General features: G+C 34.6%; 1 protein-coding gene across 5 annotated transcripts in view; it reads left to right on the plus strand.

The window, feature by feature from the left end:
- TRIP12 (thyroid hormone receptor interactor 12) overlaps positions 1 to 21414 on the plus strand; it is a 151341-nt gene that overhangs the window by 110752 nt on the left and 19175 nt on the right. For 3 of the 5 annotated variants that reach the window (XM_008582716.1, XM_008582718.1, XM_008582715.1), the window contains 17 exons: positions 1578 to 1731; positions 2854 to 3082; positions 3390 to 3508; positions 5969 to 6176; positions 8552 to 8652; positions 8890 to 9064; positions 10141 to 10282; positions 11285 to 11476; positions 12754 to 12905; positions 14491 to 14663; positions 15054 to 15127; positions 15528 to 15727; positions 16288 to 16415; positions 17767 to 17918; positions 18612 to 18754; positions 19952 to 20108; positions 21010 to 21108. In XM_008582716.1, coding sequence (XP_008580938.1) covers positions 1578 to 1731; positions 2854 to 3082; positions 3390 to 3508; positions 5969 to 6176; positions 8552 to 8652; positions 8890 to 9064; positions 10141 to 10282; positions 11285 to 11476; positions 12754 to 12905; positions 14491 to 14663; positions 15054 to 15127; positions 15528 to 15727; positions 16288 to 16415; positions 17767 to 17918; positions 18612 to 18754; positions 19952 to 20108; positions 21010 to 21108 — 2598 coding nt within the window. The remainder of the gene's footprint in view (positions 1 to 1577; positions 1732 to 2853; positions 3083 to 3389; positions 3509 to 5968; positions 6177 to 8551; positions 8653 to 8889; positions 9065 to 10140; positions 10283 to 11284; positions 11477 to 12753; positions 12906 to 14490; positions 14664 to 15053; positions 15128 to 15527; positions 15728 to 16287; positions 16416 to 17766; positions 17919 to 18611; positions 18755 to 19951; positions 20109 to 21009; positions 21109 to 21414) is intronic. The other 2 variants (XM_008582717.1, XM_008582720.1) reach the window with 1 other exon arrangement.

Raw genomic sequence — 21414 nt, forward strand, 5'->3', positions numbered from 1 at the left:
CAGTGAGCGGGAACCGGTCTGTATGTGGGATCTGAACCCTCGGCAGGAGCGCCGCAGCGCTTCCCAAGCGGTGCACTATAGCAGTGCGCCACCGGGTCGGCCCCTTTTTTAAATTCTTAAGTCAGCAAAATATTTGCCCTAGCTTAGGAAGTGTTGGGCAGGAGCGCCGCCGCGCTTCCCAAGCGGTGCACTATAGCAGTGCGCCACCGGGCCGGCCCCTTTTTTAAATTCTTAAGTCAGCAAAATATTTGCCCTAGCTTAGGAAGTGTTGATCATTGCATTATTTTGAGATGCCATCCATCATTTACTAATATTTTCAATATATAAGATATCTGTAATCTTAATATATCTTCTAATTTCAACCTTTGATCTTTGAATTTTTTTAGAACATTACACTTGTATAGACATTCTTCTTTAAAATGTCTTCCCCAAGTTTTTAAAAATGTATTTTTGAAAAAATTTTGAACTATTTACTTATGTTATAAAATCAAGAATTCTTGTGAAGACATCTAAATTTAGAGTCAGCTTTTATGAGGAAGCCAACTTTGACTGGTCTTTTGTGCATTTTTGTCTTGGTATATAATAAGCAGGCTAAGCTTGCTAATGGTCCTGGTCTCTAATTCTAAACGTTCTTCTTTTTAGAATTTTCCTGATAATTGCTTCTTCACTATTAGCTTACTCACTTGTATTTTCTGAGAGTCTTGTCTTCCATTCAAGCTAGGAGTTCCATAGATTGGACTCAGTAATTAGAATGAATATTCTGTCACTTCTGTAGACTGTCTAAAGTCAAGCAAACAGTGTTATCACACTGTCTCAATTTAGATATGTTCTGTGTAATGCATGCAACCCTGGCGATTAATCTTTTAGTTCCAGTTGTGCTCCTTTTGATCTTCAAGCACCATTTACTTATTTTATTTTATTTAATTTTATTTTTTGTCCTTTTTTTTTTTTTTTGAGACCGGCCGCACCACGCCCAGCCAGTGAGCGCTGTGAGCGCACCGGTCTTCCCTATATAGGATCCGAACCTGCAGCGGTTAGTGCCGCACTCTCCCGAATGCACCCACGGGCTCGGCCCTTCAAGCACCATTTAAATGAAAAGTCTTCTTGGTCTACCTGAGGACAATTTTATAGGATCATTTTGTTTAAAGGAGGGTTTTGGTGGATTGCTAAGAATTTGCCATGTAATTAATATTTTTAATCTAAGAATCAGAATACTAAGATTTATGAATAGCAACTTTTTTGTATCAGCAAGTGTCTTAAAAGCTTTCTTAATACTAATGGCGTCTTCATGTCAGTGATGCTATATAACTGGATTTTTCATCAGGATTTTACCTGGATTTATGTTTAAGGGTGCCTAATAGGTTCTGAGATGTATATCTGTATTTAATTGAAAATGATTTGTTGAATAAATGAGTTTTGTCATACCTACACTATTAAGTTTTCCATATTGTTACTCCACCGTCTGATACCTGATGAAATAAATATGTAAGATAGCATTTATGGAGGGTCCCCACTGTGTCTTAAGGTAACAAATTTCTCCATGTTTATATTCAAGGTTTCTCTCTCTTTGCTCTCAGGCAGCCCATCAGGTCGGTGAGGATGAGATAAGCTTGTCCACTCTGGGACGAGTTTATACTATTGATTTTAATTCTATGCAGCAAATCAATGAGGACACGGGAACAGCACGTGCCATTCAGAGAAAACCTAACCCCTTAGCCAATACTAACACTAGTAAGTACCTTTTGAGTTAAGATAGTACTATATTGTCGTGTGAGTAATATTTTCTATTTACATAATAAATAATTGCTTTACTGAGCATCCTTATCAAGCTTAAGACAGTTGCATAACAGTAATTAATTGTGGGTTTTGTTGTTTTGTTTTTAAATCACCTGCCTTAATTGATGAACAAACCAGGATTTCTTAAGTGGTATATTCCCCACTACTTAAGTGATGTCCTGGAACTCTAGTTAGGAATGGCCTGTGCTGGTTTTTATCTGATCCTATTATCCCTATTCTATGTGTAGATCCTTCACTCATCACATTAGTTCTTTCCAACCTTTTATGTTGTACCTTCCTGCTAAGATTCTCCAACTATTGAAGAACAAATTGTGATGATTGGGTTTCGGACTTTAATTCCTCCCCTAAGATGTAGTCCTTTGCTTTTTGCAGCTCCAGTCTAGCGTGCAGTGGCTATGAAACTTTTTCTGAAAAGGGACAGATAGTTTATGTTTGGTAGGTTATACAGTCTGTCTACTCACCACTGCCATTGTAGCACCAAAACAGCCATATACAGTATGTAAAATGTATATGGTTGTGTTCTAATAAAATTTTATTTACACAAACAGGTGTTAGGCTGGCTTGGACTATACTTTGCCAGCCCTTGGTTTAGAGCATACGTTTCTTCAGTTAACCTTTTCTCCTTATACCATATTTGCTTTAAGCAAACTGGCAGAATTACCTTGTTTATCCATTTTATACAGCTTTTGGCTAAATACTCACTGTTCATTTCTTCAACTATGCTTATTTCTTACCAGTGGTTTAGTTGGTTAGCACTGAAATTTCCCCAATATTTTTTGAATATATACAAATAAAGAGGCACAGTATGGTGATGCTTTGTTATCTTCAGCTGTCCAGAATGATCAGTGGTTTTCTAGCTGGCTAAATTTTGTCTTATTCCTGCCATTAGTAGCATTTTTGTGTAAACTGTAGTTGATCACATGAAATAAGTTAGTTTGTTTTATGACTAAAAACTTTCTAATAGCATTTCAAATAATTACATTGGCTTGAACGTTTCATGTTGTTTATTGTGCTTCTGAAATCGGTCACTTTAGGATTGTATATTTCTTATAACAGGTGGATATTCAGAGTTAAAGAAGGATGATGCTCGAGCACAGCTTATGAAAGAGGATCCGGAACTGGCTAAGTCTTTTATTAAGACATTATTTGGTGTTCTTTATGAAGTGTATAGTTCCTCAGCAGGACCTGCGGTCAGACATAAGTGCCTTAGAGCAATTCTTAGGATAATTTATTTTGCGGATGCCGAACTTCTGAAGGATGTTCTGAAAAATCATGCAGTTTCAAGGTGTGTTCATGAAAATGGTAAAAGCATTTTAGAAATTCAAGTCTCTGCAAGTAATTTCAGAAATTGCTAAAGTGATGATACAGAAAAAATATGCACAAAACTGGGATATCTTGAGCTTCTTTTTCTCTTTATATACACACAGCTTTAATAAAAAATGATAAATATAAAATTGAACATTTAAAAAATTTTTGTTTTAATGGAGTGGTTTCACAAGGAAAATATTTTGCTCTCAAATTTAAAGTAGTTTGGCCAAAAATAATTATCAAATTCAGGCAAAGTTTTATATACAAATGCTTTCTTTTTTTAGTCACATTGCTTCCATGCTATCAAGCCAAGACCTGAAGATAGTAGTTGGAGCACTTCAGATGGCAGAAATCTTAATGCAGAAGTTACCTGATATTTTTAGTGTTTACTTCAGAAGAGAAGGTAATGTCATTCATGATAATAAATTCACGGTCAATTATTTAGTCTAGGTAGTACTTCAATAGAAATATACTTTTAATCTATAGAGCAAAAACTGTTAGCTTTTTAAATTTAGGACACGTGGCTTTTATAGCTCAAGTGCACATTAGAGTATGACTTTTATATGTCTATTAATACAGGTTTATGCGAGATTCACTGTGAATTGACAAATACTCAGCAGGTTTCAAAGATTTGAGTGTTTGTGGGCCAGAAGCAATCATGGACTTTTTTTTTAGATAGATAATACATGGCTGCCCATAAAGATTCCTTCAAAATGTCAGGTGTTGCTTTCCTTTCCAGTGAATCATATCAGTAGATCAGAACAGTTCTAATATTAGAGAGATTAGTTATTCCTTTATTGTGTAGATAATGGAATGTTTTAAGTCTAGGAACAGTCTTTCAGAATGCAGTTTGTCTAGTTCTTCAATTTGAGGTGTTTGAATGTCGAAATCAACCTCAGAGACATGGTACTTTTCCATTCTCTCCTTGAAGAGCTCAAATATGAAATTGTATAGCTCATTCAAGTGTTTTATCCTTTTTCAACCTGTCAAGATATTATCTAATTGACCAAGAAGTCTTTCTCAACCGACATCTCTTTAGGGCTCATCTGGTCTTTTAGATACTAAGGTCTTGTGGGGAGATGGGACAATGTGTTTTCCTCTCAAGTAATCTTTAACCTTATCTTTCATCTTACAAACAATCCTGGTTTTTTCTGCATATGATCTGTTTTCCATCCTTTTGATCACCTTTTTTTATGCTGGATTCTTATCGCTTCACATCTTGGAAGTACAGCAGATGTGCTAATATACTATTGAACAAAATGGGAAGAGGTTTTTACCATTTAAAATTAGTTTTGTTTAAATAATTTTTTTAACGCAACAATGCATATTTATATGAAATAGAAACAAAGATTTCTCCATTTCCCAAAGATAACTATTATTAACAAGTCAGGTATATATATACGAATAGATGTTTTCTGAGCTCATACAAATAATCTGGTATGTGCTCTTATTTTTAGTTTTAGATTATCTTATATTTTGCATTCTGTATTGTTTTTGGTATTCTCTTGTTTGTTTGTTTGCTTGCTTTTAGTTGTTCCACGTTTCTGGTTTGGTTTCTTTTCAAAGTGTTTTTTTCTTTCTCACTTTGATAGCATCAACTCTGCCATCAGATTAAATTTTCTGCTTCCAAATAGTGTCATAGCATATATACTTGAAGTTTGTGGGGATGACTTGATTAATTCTGTTGCTTTGCTTCTGGCTGGGTTCTGCTATTCTTTCAGGGTTCAGCTTAAATGTCACTTCTATGCGAAGATCTTGCCTTACTGCTGTGTTTGGTTAGATTGTCCTACTGTATACTCCAGCAGCACTATATTTTTCCTCTCATAAGCACTGTATTTTCTGTCTCATAAACATTCCATTCTTTATTGTAATTTCTTATAAAATATATCTCTCCCACTAGTCCTCTGAGTGCATTTGTCTTCTCCATGTATATATCCTTAGTACCTAGCACAGTCTGGCATATAATTATTTCAAGTAATATTTGTGGAACAAATGCCTGAAGTTTGAATTTATTCTGACATCTTTTCTTAGCAGTTTGCCTTTATTTATTTATTAATCTGGCGGAAGCTCTGGCCTCTTCAGAAAAATGCGAATACATGCACATTCATTCACATTAAAGTTCATCCACAGATTTGCATATATTTTGCACAAATGGTTAGACACACACCTTCATATATAATTAGATAATTAGACACACATAATACATGCACATTCATTCACATTAAAGTTCATCCACAGATTTGCATATATTTTGCACAAATTGTTAGACACACACCTTCATATATAATTAGATAATTAGACACACATAAGCATACTCTCAAGATCCTAGCCCAGGTAAGAACCTCTGCCTCACAAGTTACTATTTAGTTCTCCTTGTACACCTCCAAGGATATGGCAGTCAATACCCTTCAGTAGCTCCAGTTTTCTTTTTTGGTGGCAGTGATACTGTGATCTTCTCTTCTTGTAGCACTTGAAATTAACTAACAAGTCTAGGTCTGTCTTTCCCCCCTTACAGCTGTCACGCCACAGGTGCACTGTATTTCTGTAATTGATTTTTATAATGGGCTTTTGAAACTTTGAGTTTGACTTTACTTGTGACACTACTAAATTTCATATGATCTGGTTTTGAAGATTAGAAGACATTCAGTATAAGCATCTTTCTTTAACTTTGAATTTTCATTCTGTTTTTCTGATTGGAGTCAAGTTGAAAACTGGTTCCTAAATTTCTTTTCCCCCATTTTCCAGCTATTTTTTAGCCATTCCCTGTATTATCAGTGTATAAGCATTCAGGAATTTTATAATGGTGGAGACGTGGTCCTGACTCCTAATTAAAACTGACTTCTTTTCATCTGTTATTATAAAGGTGTAATGCATCAAGTAAAACATTTAGCAGAATCAGAGTATTTGTTGACAAGTCCACCAAAGGCATGTACAAATGGGTCAGGATCCTTGGGGTCCACAACATCAGTCAGCAGTGGAACAGCCACGGCTGCCACTAATGCCACAGCTGACTTGGGATCACCAAGCTTGCAGCACAGCAGAGATGATTCTTTAGATCTGAGCCCTCAAGGGTAAGTGAGAGTTTTGCTGTGATTTTTATGCTCTTTGCCTTTAGCTCTGCTTTGGTACCTGAGACTCATACAGGGAATAAAATGGTAATGTATTAGAGAGAGGGTGCACTTTATATTTTGCATCTGTATTTTGTTAGATGTTTAATGGGAACAGGAAGAAAAGTTAATTCATTGGAAATTAAATTTATTGGGCCATGTTTAAGAACTATAAGAGAAAAATGCTATTCCCATTGGCATACAAGGTAACTAAAGCTCAGAGACATTAATGGCTTGCATGTCACACACTTATTTTACAGACATAGGATTTGAGCCCATTTCTGATTTCATAATCTTGTGATTATTTACTGTATTGATGCATAGTACCTCCATTGAGATATCCAAATATTGATAGAGTGAAAAGTATTAAAAATTACTAGTTTTAGAATATGAAGCCAAAAAAAAAAACCAACCCCTGGTTTCTCATTTATCTTTGATTGGCAAATGAGAGTAAATACTTTGCTCTTAATAAAAAAATTTTTCTTAAAATTCCCCTCTTCCACTTGTCATATTTTAATCTCTTTGTTATACTGTGCTACTAAGAATGTTGCCAAACTCTTGTATTATTTTTCATTTTATTGTTTTAGAAATAAATCACACTCTGAAAGTGGTTTTGTTTCTTTGATGTTAGACATTTAATATTGCTGTACGAATTGTACATGATGAACTAAAACTAACTTCTAAAATTCAGAATGTACCCAGTGTAATATCCATTTCGCTCCTTTAAGCTGAAAAGTAGAACTTGGTCAAACATAGTACTACGATGTGGGGTCCAAAAGTTTAATCTTATGAACTGTAGGATAGCATTGTCCTACACAGTTAGCCAGCTGGAGTTGGAGCTGGAGAGGGGAAGGGAGCATAGCTGATTTTGGTGCCACCTGGTAGCAGTTATTAACTCTAGCTTAAATATGAATTTTGGCAATTCGAGGACTTGTGGCAAACTGGGACTTATGTTATTTTAGGGAGCTGCTGAGTTTAGGTGGTACCCATGTTATCAGTCCAGTCTGAGCATATTGGGCCTGGAGAATACCGAGGACTCTCCACCTTCCTGATTCTGAGGTTGCATTTGTCTGCCATTTTCACTTCCAGCCTTGCATCCTCTCTACTTCCTCCCTAGCCCCACGCCCACCCGCTAGCTGCCACGGTAACCCTAAGTTATTGCAGGGTTTTGTTGGATGATGCAGGCGTGGTGCCCAAGACATCCATCACAGATGCTCAGTGAATTTCAGGGACCTGTGATGTAGTTCAGACAGACAAATGCAGTATTTGTGAGCCATTTTAATCTAAGGAGTTGGAGTTGATTATAGATTCTAACAGTTGGTGATTCCAAAGAAAGAGTAAAGAATCTTTTTCTTAAAGTATTTTCAGAGTTTTAAGTGGTTCTGTTTCCCTGTATGGTCACAAATGAAGTTTATATTAATTTTACTTGTAAAGTGGAAATTGTTCAGTCATATTTAGGTTTATTTTTATAAGTTTATTTATCCTGATTGTCAAGTATGTTTTAAACACATTATTAAGAATATTTCATAGAAATATCAGATGTTGGAAGACTTTTCCAAATTTTTTTTCGATTATATTTGGGCCACAGACTGAACTAAAGCATTTTTCATCTTTTCCATCTTATTCAGCTTTGTTATTCTAAGAATCTATTGCTATTTCAAGCTACTGTATTTCTGGGGTTAAGAACAGAGGCTATAGATACCGGATTTCATATATAGGTCTACTTCAAAATAGGTTACTTACACTGTCACTCACTAGATTTGTATATAGGTTAAAAAACTTCCACTAAAGTGTTTATAAATCAATTCATTTAGGATGTTATCGCCTTTACCACACCATGAAATTACTTTGGGTAGTATTTTATAAACACGAAAGTATTTTTATTGTATGAATACTAAGTGCCATGTATATTTTACTTGTTGCCAGTGGGGTTAGTGAAGAAACATGGTTCTCAGATTTAACATCTTCTAGTTGGTGATTACACAGTTCCTTTTATTTTTGTTCTTTGTGTTGTATATTTGTTTTATGTACTTTGTGTACTACATTTTATAAAAAAGTTGAACACATAGAGAATCAGATACTCTTTGGTTTTATTTTTAGTAGTTCAGTCAAATAACTAGTTATTTTCTTAACTAATCATTTCCTGTGTCTGTACACCTTTAGAACATGACTGGCACAGTGATGGCATATTAAATAAATAATAACTAAATGGAAAATACCCTGTTATAGCAATATTTTATAACTCATTGTTTTCTGTCATTTTAGCTTGCTTTTTCAATGAGTAATGTTATAAATCACTGGTAATTACTAACCTCATCCCATATTTTTCCATGCAATAGTCGATTAAGTGATGTTCTAAAGAGAAAACGTCTGCCAAAACGAGGGCCAAGAAGGCCAAAGTACTCACCTCCAAGAGATGATGACAAAGTAGACAATCAAGGTAATTCCTTTGATGAAACTATGGGGAGGTACAGAGGAAGGTGGTAGCAGTTACAGAAATGTACTTCATTGAAACTGCTGATAGCTCCTCAAGTACACTTGAGTTTCCTGAAGACCCCAGTGTTCCTTGTTCTTTCAGTTAATTTATTAAGACCAAGATACTTAAAATTCAGTTGGTTTTCATCAATTATGCAAAAACATTTTATGTTTTAACCATGGTTCTCTTTTCTTCTCCTAGCTAAAAGCCCCACCACTACTCAGTCACCTAAATCTTCTTTCCTGGCAAGCTTGAATCCAAAAACTTGGGGAAGGTTAAGTGCACAGTCCAATAGCAACAACATTGAGCCAGCACGAACTGCAGGAGTTAGTGGTCTTGCCAGAGCTGCCTCAAAGGATACCATATCCAATAATAGGTGAAGTGGGGGAAATTCTGTACTGCTTCTATTCTCCTATATCAGAAAAACTTAATATTATTTATTGTAAAGAGATGATACATGGACACAGAACTTTTATTTGTTCTCAGAAGTAGCATAGCTCAAGGATGAGTTAGATTCTCAGTTCATGAACACTGCACCTGGTTTTGTCCTAAGTTCCAGTTTCACATTTTAAAACTTCTTTCATCATCTCTAAATGGGAGTCGTGTATGTTTAAAAACAAACAAATGTTCCCCGTGGAACCTGTTCCTCAGTTTTGTTCTAGACAAGGAAGAGCTGACATTTTCTATCCATACACACATTTTTCTGATAATATTTCTCTACCCATTATAATGGAACTTAAGGATTTTGGAGCAGAGTTTTTTTTTTTTTTTTTTTTTGGCTCTGGGTATAGCAAACCAACATGGATTACTTCCTCTGGTTTTTTTTTTTTTTTTTTTTTTTTTGGCTCTGGGTATAGCAAACCAACATGGATTACTTCCTCTGCCAATAAGAATTTTGGAAAAATCAAATGCCATTGGGAAAATAAATATGTTTTTTGTTATTTGGTTTGGTGGTGTTTTTTTGAATCTCAGTTAATAAAAATAATTAAGCAAATGTATTTTTTAAGGCAACAGCATCTGTAATTATTCATTTGTCATAGCTCATCGTGCACCTAACGTATATGTTTCTGGCCTGTAGTTCATTACTGCAGCTCTAGGGAACACAAAAGGCAACACAGATCTGTACTTTAGGAGACAATCATATAAAATTGCATTTGGGCAAACACTAATAATACTGTTATGTTATAGGGTCCCAAGAAATGATAACATTTTGTTTACTATTTACATAATGACCTGAAATGTATTTTAAGTACCCGAACAATTCTCTAGGTACATCTTAGTCCATTTTCAACATAAACTTAATTTGATTAAAATGTAATGTGAACTTACTAATCTGTAAGCATAGGCCAAAAGGATTTAAAATGTAGCTTTCATTTGCCTTTGATTAAAAGTTATAATTGAGATTCTTTCTGTATACGCTGCGACTTTTAATATCTCCTTTTTACTTTGTAGAGAAAAAATTAAAGGTTGGATTAAGGAGCAGGCGCATAAATTTGTAGAACGTTATTTCAGTTCTGAGAATATGGATGGCAGCAACCCTGCACTGAATGTTCTTCAGAGACTTTGTGCTGCAACTGAACAACTCAACCTCCAGGTACCATGTGCAGTGCATCTTGCTCTAGTCCTTTTCAGTTTCTTCCAGCATATCTTTTCTTTTTGGGCAGCTCGCCAGTATGAGAATCTGAACTCATAACCTTAGTATTATAAGACTGTGCTCTAACCATGTCTTTAATCTTGATGACTCACTGGCTTTCTGTGGATTTAGCTATCATAGATAGACTTTTACCAAACATTTACCATTGGCAATGGCGTTTCTTTTACTCATTCTTTGAGTGCCGTTATTCATCATTTTATCATTTAAATGTCCTAGAAATCTCGTCTTTGAGTTTGTTTCCTTCACATCCCATATTTCTTGACAAATGAAGAGACTTCCAGAAATGTCCCTGAAAGCACATCTTTTCAACTAAGTCCTCTTCAGCTATAGGTATTAGAGTTGACAGGCTTCTCCTTAACCTCCCTCTTCACCTGTAGTCTCACAGTAGTCAGAGAGGGTAGAGGTTTAAAAATACGCCTTTTATCTTTCATCTGAGTTTTAGTTTTTTTATGTTTTTGATGCCCAGCAATTTTGGTAGTACATGTTCTTTGTTTTTTTTAAGAAATTGTTTCAGTGAGGTTTTAAATGTATTAATTTAAAGTCATACCTTGTATTCTTGTTTTATCTTTTCATTCTGGTGTTACACCTCCTTATTCTTCAATTTGTATCTCTCCCCTCTCCCTCTTCCCCACTCTTTTTCTTTCTTTCTTTCTTTTTTTAAGAAAAAACTACATTGGTTTAATGTGAAGTTTTTTTCCTTGTATTATGATGTATACCTGTTTTTTTATCATGAAATAGTGTGTGTGTGTGTGTGTGTGTGTGTGTGTGTGTGTGTGTGTGTATGTATGATAGTCTCCAAGGATTTACGTAAGAATGTACAACTCCTTTGCTTTCTTTTTTAAAGGCATTGAGAATGTTCAGTTTCTCTTGGGGAGATGTGAATTGTGCATTTAGTAAGTGCTGTTTAATTCAATATAGAAGTACTGTTCCCAACTCTTCCAGGTGGATGGTGGAGCTGAGTGCCTTGTAGAAATCCGTAGCATAGTCTCAGAATCAGATGTTTCATCATTTGAAATCCAACATAGTGGATTTGTGAAGCAGCTGTTGCTTTATTTGACATCTAAAAGTGAAAAGGATGCTGTGAGCAGAGAAATCAGATTAAAGAGATTCCTTCACGTATTTTTTTCTTCTCCGGTAAGATATCGAATAATGCTTGAGTATCTTATAAAAATCAGTGTTCATTTATGCATGTTTTCATCACAATAATAATTTCTGGTATATGTTGGTTGAGTTATTGAGGGTAAGTTTCTAGCTTGATTATACAATTCGAATTCCTTGGACTTCTGTATATCAAGGTAAATAGTAAAACACTGAAATGGTGGTTTAATGAAGCCCGTGTTACAGTTTCTATGAGCCAAGTATCCTGAGTCTTCTTTTTCTGCCAGATAAGCCATGTAGTCTCTCACTTGTGATTATATTTTATTCATAGTATTTGTTTTTAAACATATTGCAGTTTGCAATATCTTCTTTTAGGGTAGGGATATAGGTAGACATACTGTAGCTGTAGACATAAGATAGAAGAGACACATATACTTCCATTTTGTACGTAAAACACAGTCATAACAATTTCATTTAAGGGTGTTTAATCACCATGTAAAAGGTGGATTATAAGGTGAGGAGCCACAGAATGGCTTCCCTTTCTTTGCCCTCAGTGGGTGACAGCAAGAAGGTAGATGCTGTTGACCTAACTACACTCCTCTTGTTCACAGCAGCTGCTTAGGAGAAGGCATCCCTCGGGAAATTTCTTTCTGGATTTTCTATGTAATTGGGCTAAAGATAACTCTCCTATGTGTTAGCAACACTATTTCACCATGCCCTTGCAGTGTTTGAAGGCATTTGAGTATATTATTTTAAATTGTGGGGCTACTAAAGCAGAGTTGGTATTTATTGGAGATCCGTTAGATATGTGACAGTATTGAATGTAGTTTTATGCCATGCTTAAGATTATGTGTGGGTCTGTAACCTCTTATCTGAAACCCCTGGGGTTGGATGTGTTTAAAGAATTGTACATTACAGTGCATTAATATCCCCAGTATATTCTGAACAGCACTGGATATCATACATTAAATATTTTTGCAGTAAAATGTATGAGTAGTTTTATTAAAATCAGGTAAATAAAGCCTGCAAATAGCCTCATGTCTGTTTGGGTCAGGTTTTACACCAAATGGTTTGTGTTTTAGAGCCTTTTGGATTTTGGAATTGTGAATTTAAGGGATTGTGAGCTGTACGGAAAGAGTGTTTTATTGAAATAATTTATTTGAAAACATTGTTCCAACCAAATCTGTCATAAAAGATAAAAATGAATAGATAAACGATTCTCTTTTGTAAAACTGCTTATTAAATTTTCATGTTGAGGAGTGTTCCATTTTCAAAAGGCCTTGCTTAACCTGTTGGTTTATTGATAACTTTAGCTTCCTGGAGAAGAGCCCATTGGAAGAGTAGAACCAGTGGGTAATGCACCTTTGTTGGCATTAGTTCACAAGATGAACAACTGCCTCAGCCAGATGGAACAGTTTCCAGTCAAAGTGCATGATTTCCCTAGTGGAAATGGGACAGGAGGCAGGTAAGGACCATTGCCTAGGTACTTGCCACTGGAATTTGATGCTTAATTTTGTTGAGGTAAAGTGGCAAGAAGTCTGGTAAAATCTTGGTCTGCCTATTAGAGCTGTAATGACTAAAGAAATTGAATACTCTAAAAAATGAATCAAATGTCTTTTACTTTTAAAATTATACAATGTGTCTTGAAAATGATATTTTAAAAATATATAACCCAGTGACTGTGTTGGCAACTTGTAATAGGTTTAATTTTTCTTAAATTGACCTACTTTACTAGACAAAGCTTCTTCAAGGATTTCGTGGATGTGGATAATGAATACAAAGTGGTGATATAAGTGGTTATATAATTTTATATTTTGGTGGATTTTAACAAGTGTTTATTTTAAAGTTTTACTATTTTAGTAAAAATCTACTTTCTTTTCAATAATATAGTAGTTTTAAGAATTCTTGATAGGTACCACAGAAAGAATTAATTGTGTATTATGGAATGTTACAAACTTCATGGAATATTTTGTCTAGAAGCCTAGAAAATAATTTACTATTTTAGTAAAAATCTACTTTCTTTTCAATAATATAGTAGTTTTAAGAATTCTTGAGAGGTACCACAGAAAGAATTAATTGTGTATTATGGAATGTTACAAACTTCATGGAATATTTTGTCTAGAAGCCTAGAAAATAAGAAATCAATTTGGTTTTAAAATTTACAGTCTGATGTATTAAAAATGTTTTTAAAAATCTGACAAAACTATGTGCATTCTCAAGTAAATAAAGCAATCATAGCATGGACTAGGGTTTTTTTCTCTGCTTTGAAATTTAATGTAGAGTGTAGTATTCAATTTTGATCATTGTACTATCCTAGAAGAGTTTATGAAATTAGGACATTTTCAACTATGCTTGAGAAAACCATGAAGCTTTTTATTTTTGTCCAAATTTGTATAAAGTATGTGTGTTTACATATGTATATATTAATATAATGGTATGTTCTTTCACATATCCCTATTTGAATGCTTGTGGAATCTTATAAATAACTACATTATAAGCTTGTCTGTATTGACTTTTGCCAGAGCTTTTCAGAAATAAGCAATTAAACATCAGCAGTTTTCAATTGCTGTAGATATTAAAATGCCTCATTCCAAAGTATATAGCAAAGTAAAATTTAAAGGTTAGTTTTAAAAGTAATTTTGTAGATGAAATCTTTGAAAGTAAAAAATAGAGGCTTTTTTGTTTTTAAATAAAATTTATAGGAATGGGCAAAATATTGCAGAGGTGAGTATGCTCAAATAGTTAAGGAATTTTTATTCTAGAGAAATATGTATCCATGGTGAGGTATTTCTGCTCACATGGATTCATGATGGGACAGAGGGCAAGTGTTGATTTTATGTTTTCATATGCATGCATACACACCCATCTTTTATTTCTTATTTTTAATAACTTTTACTATAAATAACTTGAATTACTGGTGTTACCATTTACGGAACTGGTAAGTGCTTACTTTGCTCCTTAAGAAAATGCAGAGTTGTATTATCTGTTATTTGAATGTGTATTGATTGTGAAAATTATAGAATAACTTTTTTTTCACAAATTATCTTGAGCTTTTCTCTCAACAGAGGATCACAGGCTTTAAAATTTTTCAACACACATCAGTTAAAATGCCAGTTACAAAGACATCCAGATTGTGCAAATGTGAAGCAGTGGAAAGGTGGACCTGTCAAGATCGACCCCCTGGCTTTGGTACAAGCTATCGAGAGATACCTTGTAGTTAGAGGTACTTTCTTTATATATGTTTTGTGTGTTTATATAAGTATTTGGGATGAAGTTAATAATAAGAGATATATACCTTATTTTCCTATTTAATGCTGTTTGTGCTAAAACCTGGACAGCAGAAACTTGTGTTTCTGTCATTTATATTTAGTATAGAGACAGATTATTGAATTTATTAGGGTTGACTGCTTGCTTCAGGGATGAGTTAATTTGTATTATTTTGGAATGTAGTAGAAATGACATTTTGTATTTAACAGTTTTCTTAGATCTTTCTGCTTCATAGAGTGTAATATATACGTGTTTTTCTAAGAATATGTTAGTTTAACCAGTGTATACAGGATTTTCATTAACACCTAAAATTGCTAGGAGTTTAACAGCCTTCTTGGGTCTTTAGGATATGGAAGAGTAAGAGAAGACGATGAGGACAGCGATGACGATGGATCAGATGAAGAAATAGACGAGTCTCTGGTAAGGTACAACAATAGCCCCTTCTTATCTGCAGCTTCACTTTCCACAATTTCAGTTACCGGCAGTCATCTGTGGTCCAAAAATATTAAGATGTTTTTAGAGAGAAAGATCACATTCACATAACATTTATTACAGTATATTGTTATTATTGTTCTATTTTATTATTGTTGTTATTAATCTCTTACAATGCCTAATTTATAAATTAAACTTTATCATACGTATGTATATATAGAAAAAACATAGTATATACAGGGTTCAGTACTATCTGTGATTTTAGGCACCTACAGAATCTCGGAATATATCCCCTGTGGATAAAAGGGGACTACTGTATTCCCACCATGTTGTAATGTATACAGGTCAGTTCCTATAGCTTAAATGGATTTTACTTTGCTTCATTTAGGCTGCTCAGTTCTTAAATTCAGGAAATGTAAGACACAGGCTGCAATTTTACATTGGAGAACATTTGCTACCGTATAACATGACTGTGTATCAGGCGGTGCGGCAGTTCAGTATACAGGCTGAAGATGAGAGAGAATCCACGGATGATGAGAGCAATCCTCTAGGGAGAGCTGGTATTTGGACAAAGACACATACAATATGGCAAGTCTGAGAATTATTCTTTTGGTTTTTTTATAAACCTTGAAACTGTTTTGGAATTTATATTAAACTAATGTCTGGCTTTTGTAAGAAGAGGGGGGTCCCTAAATCCTACATTTTAATTATTAAAAGCCACGTCAGATATTTGATCATGTGTTTATATCTACTTTTCTAGATTCACTTTAGGTCTTTAAGATAAAAATATTTCCATAAGGTGATATTACATTAGGCAATAAGGAGTTTGGCATCTCTGTGTCCTTAGAGGCATTTCAGTTGCAGCTTCCTGCATTGTCAGTGAATGTCTGCTGCTCGTATTTGAAGAGAACCATTTTTCATAGAGAATGACCCCTGGAGTTCTCAGGTGGGCCCTCCTAGGAAGGTGGTCTTTTCTAGGAAGCAGAGACATTGGTAATTTTCTGAATCCAATCTAGGGAGAGAGAGGATAGACCTCAGAGAATTCTTCGGGTAACTGTGTGTGGTATTTGTGGCTTGGATTTTGGCTTTGTGGAATAATTTGCAGTTTAAAATCCGCATTCGGTTTATATACTATCTTATCATTTTAGGTACAAACCTGTGAGAGAGGATGAAGAAAGTAATAAAGACTGTGTTGGTGGTAAAAGAGGAAGAGCTCAAACAGCTCCAACAAAAACTTCTCCTAGAAATGCAAAAAAACATGATGAGTTATGGCATGGTAAGATGATACGCAAAGGGGAAGATGGGTTTCCATCAGGCAGTAGTCTTCCTGTTTTCTTGGTTTTAAAGGCGTGATGGATATCTAGCAGTAAAATCTTTGGATGTAATTGAGAAATAAATGAAATCGTTACAAACGGTTTGATTGCTTTTAATTGAATCCTTGATTTTAATGTCTAGAAAACAAAAATTTAAGTACCTGCAAAATTAAATTTGGAATAAGAATTGGGAAAAATTCTTACTCCCAATTCTTTAAGTATTAATATTTTCATGAATGCTGAAACAGATTTCATTAGTAGACCACATTCCCTAAAGGAGAGACTGAAGGCAGTGACTGGTCATTTGCAGATTGATACTTAATTTTTATTATCATTAGTTATAATAGTATAATCTAACAATTATAGAAGGAATAAAAAATCATGCCAAGTCACATATAATGTCTACAGAACGTAGTAGTCACTTCCCAATTGCCTTATTTGAAGTACTTCCTTCCAGTCTAATTTTGCTCCCCCGCCCCCCATTTTTTATATGATGGTAACAGTGCCTTAGGCTAATTTGTCATTTCATAGGGGCCGCTCCCTGTCATAGTAGTTTTCAAACACTGGTTTCTCTGGTCCGCAGAAATAAGGGCATTGTAGCTTTTTTTTTTTTTTTTTTTTTTTTTAATTAGACTACATTTGTTCTATTTAAAAGGCCGTTAATTTTGAGATTGTTGTTTTTATGTTTTTGGTGTCAAATGTCATTTCTTTAATTAAGTGATAGTGTTATGATTTTTCATTCTTTTGCTTAGTAAAAGTAAAGGGCAACCGTTTTCATTTCCTCAGTGTTGTTATTTAGTAAAATCTAAAAACAAAGGATTCACAGATCCTACTTGAAAACTATCTCATAGTCTATCCAAATGCTAGACCTTAGATTAAAAAATGAAATCTCTTTTACCAGATTTACAGTTTGGGAGTATTTGTTTATCTTATATCTATCTCTCTAGCATAGTTTTAAGCTGGATATGAAAAATCCAAATTTCTGTAACAGAACTTGAATTTAAACAGTTTGTTTTTTCTTCTCCCTGGCCATTTTAGTGTTAGCTGTTGTTTCTTGTGTAAATGAGCCAGTTTTTCTCCTTTGCAATGTTTATTTGGATGTGGGAGGGGGAAATGAAATTTTCACAAGCCTAGACATTTTATGTGTAAGTTAAAAATGAAAAAATGTCTAAGCTATCAATACCCTAATAAGATATCAAGCATTAGATATAACAATTTCTGGTTACTGTTTTAGGGGTGATACGGTAACACTGGCTCCACTAGCTTAGCCCTTCTACCTTTGATCAAAACTTACTTTGATCTTTTGCCCTCTAGATGGTGTGTGCCCATCAGTATCAAATCCTTTAGAAGTTTACCTCATCCCCACACCACCTGAAAATATAACCTTTGAAGACCCATCATTAGATGTGATTCTTCTTTTAAGAGTTTTACATGCCATCAGTCGATACTGGTATTACTTGTATGATGTGAGTAATGTTGCCTACTTGTGAAGTTTTCATGGTCTGTGGTTCATAACATGTTATCTCATAGTTTCTGCTTACTGATTGATGCACTAGGTGATCCTGTTGTGCTAGAAATGGAAACAGTGATTCAGCTGAATGCAGGATCCTAGCCCAGTGAAAGTACAATGTACTTAGTGGAAACTTCTCCCCTACTTTTTTTTTTTCATGGCCTTCATTCTTGGATTAGTTCTATTGGCAGATTTTGAAAATATTCTCTAGCTATAAATTTATTAAAGCTGCAACCTAAAAATTGAACATGGATTAATTATAGTTAAAATTCTGTAGGTATATTTAACCAAAAGTTCATTTATCGAAGTTAAGATGTATGTTAAGTAAAAAGTTGGGTAAAAATTGCTTGCTGCTTTTGATATTTATATAATGTAGGGAAGAGTGAGGAGTTGGCCTTGCATGAAACATTAGCTGCCACCTCAGTGATTGAACCAGTACCAGTGGCCCGTGATGGGAGGGCGGTCAGCAACATATTGTGGGAATTGTTTAGGTTGGGACACACCAGTGAGAAGCTGTATATTGTATGTTGGAAACCAGCAGGTGAAATCTAGGCACTCTGCATGTATTTGGGGAATAAAGGAAAAAATTGTGAGTATAATCCTAATGTTTTACTGCATGTGAACTCTATTTTTTTTAAACATTTTACAGAATGCAATGTGCAAGGAGATTATTCCAACTAGTGAATTTATTAACAGTAAGTTGACAGCAAAAGCAAATAGGCAGCTTCAAGATCCTTTAGTAATCATGACAGGAAACATCCCAACATGGCTTACTGAGCTAGGAAAAACCTGGTAAGACAATCACTTCTATAATGATGGCCTTGGGAATGTTACCATTGGCTTGGTCTTCATATAATTTCTTACAGAAACATTGTTTTTAGCAGACGTATTCAAATGTTTATTAACATAGTCACATTTGATCATAGCTTGCTTAATAATGTAGCATTAGTATCCAAAGAGACTTAGGCAAGTTGGAGTTGGTGCTAGATTTTCCTGATAGTATGTGTCTATATATGAAATAGAAAACTACAAAAGGATATTTGAGGAGAGTCCAATCCTCTACCATCATAAAATTGGACTCTAAAGGTCCAGTTTTGATTCTCTGAGCCTGTTTTGGTCAAAGATGCTGCAACCGCACTGATAAATGGCCACTGGCCATCTGTGGCTGTTTATGTCTAAAAGAATTAAAATTAAATAAAATTAGAAATTGTTTCAGTCACATTAACCACATCCTCATATGGCTACCATGATGGACAGAACAGATGTTAGAATGTTCAGGTCATCCTAAGAAGACTTCCTGGCAGCTCTATGTCAAGAACTCCCAAAATTGTGCCTGAAGAGGTTGTAGAACTGTTACAGCACACAGTTCATTCTCTGAAAATCGGTAGCCAAAAGGCAGTTTTGAATGACTTAGAAGTGCCAAAGTTGAGTGAAAAATCATGAAATAGTAAAGCCATTGCTTGTGTCTACATGGCATGGGGAATTGCTAAATTCACTTAGCATGGGAGATTGGTGGCCTTGTGAAGTGCTGGTAATATTTTATTTTAAAATTTGGCTTTTATTAGTCAATAGTAAAGCCATTGCTTGTGTCTACATGGCATGGGGAATTGCTAAATTCACTTAGCATGGGGGATTGGTGGCCTTGTGAAGTGCTGGTAATATTTTATTTTAAAATTTGGCTTTTATTAGTCATGTTATACTTCCGAAAAGCCTTGGGTAGACTAAAGATGACCCTGGGTAAATTTAAGTGTAGGATTTTTAAAGGTAAAGTTTCAGATTCCACATTGAAAGGCTACCTCATTATTTGATCACTTAGAAATTTCATACAATAATTATGAAAATTCTTAAAAACTTGCCTAGATCATTTTTATTGTTTATAATTATTATTCTGTATCATATCAAAAGTTGTTTCTAAGTATAGCCTTTGATTTTTTTGTAATGGTTTTGGTTTTTATCAGATAATAAATTTATATTGCATCTTTTTTACAGCCCATTTTTCTTTCCTTTTGATACCCGGCAAATGCTTTTTTATGTAACTGCATTTGATCGGGACCGAGCAATGCAAAGATTACTTGATACTAACCCAGAAATCAACCAGTCTGATTCTCAAGATAGCAGAGTTGCACCTAGATTGGATAGAAAAAAAGTAAGTTTCTCAAAAAAAAAAAAAAAATTTTTTTTTTTAAATAAACCAAACTTTTCAAAATAATAAGAAAACTAGAAATGTGGTATGTCCCAGTATGCCTGTTGGTTTTGGAGACCTTAGTCACGGTCATCGTTTTATCTTTTTATCAGCCTTGTTAGCCATATTTTCCTATCAGTCTCCTAGAACTGGACTGTCCATGTGATTCTTTATCTTTAAGTAAGAGTCCTTTTTCTCTAGTGTCTGACATATTTTCTGTAGTTCCTTTTTTCTTTTAGTTGCCATAAGTTCTGTACCAACAAAGAATCTTCTTTTCTCTTACTGAGCCTTCATTTTCTTTCTAAATAAGAAAATCAAACTGTAGCCTCCCTTTTGAAATTGATCCCTTATATAATAGAATTAATCAGATCCATTTCATTTCTTTAACAAATCACTCCAACTAGACTGAAACAAAATCCTTAATATATGAGGAGTCTTCAGAAAGTTCATGGAAGGACTAGTGTTATCTTTTAATTGTGTTTTTCCACAAATTTTTTGAAGTACCCTCATACTTAGAGTCTCTGTGGCAATCAGCCTCAGTGTTGCTGACTTCATCTCCTGTGCCTCTAATCTTGGTCCACGTTTGTGGCTCTAAATCACAGTGTCCTAAGCCATTTCCATCTGAGACCCAATTCTACACTTCTGACCTGCACTGGCTTCATCTACCTTTTTTTTTTTTTGCTGAGGATTTAAGTCTCTCTTCCAGAAGGTTTTATCTTCAAAAGTCTCATAAGAACCATTAGTAATGACATGAAAGGGGTTTGGGGAGGCTTATAATGAGAAGCAAAACAAAACAAAAAAAAACACATACTGCATTTAAAAGTAAGTAGAGCATAGTCTACTCACATTTGTACTTTCCTTGTAGCGTACTGTGAACAGAGAGGAGCTGCTGAAACAAGCCGAGTCTGTGATGCAGGATCTTGGCAGTTCACGGGCCATGTTAGAAATCCAGTATGAAAATGAGGTGAGCTTATGAATTTGGTGATGGGGCTTAGCCTGACTTGTGCTCTTGATAAGTGTCATTTGAGTTTCTTGGTGCTACGAAATTCTGAAAGACAATTGGGAGATTTAGCTAAAAACTGAGATTTGTTCTGTTTTTTTCTTGGATGATTTACTGTAAGTTCTCTATTTTTCAGAGGTTCAACTGTATAATAAAAGGCAGTTTTTTCCTGGTATAAGAGTTTGTATAATCTTTAAGTTGATAAAGTGAAAGGATATTTTAAATCTCTAATAACCTTCAAAATGTCTGAACTCCTTTTTTAAAAAATCA

The sequence above is a fragment of the Galeopterus variegatus genome, unplaced genomic scaffold (genome assembly GCF_000696425.1).
Source record: "Galeopterus variegatus unplaced genomic scaffold, G_variegatus-3.0.2 Scaffold2707, whole genome shotgun sequence".
Lineage (NCBI taxonomy): Eukaryota > Metazoa > Chordata > Mammalia > Dermoptera > Cynocephalidae > Galeopterus > Galeopterus variegatus.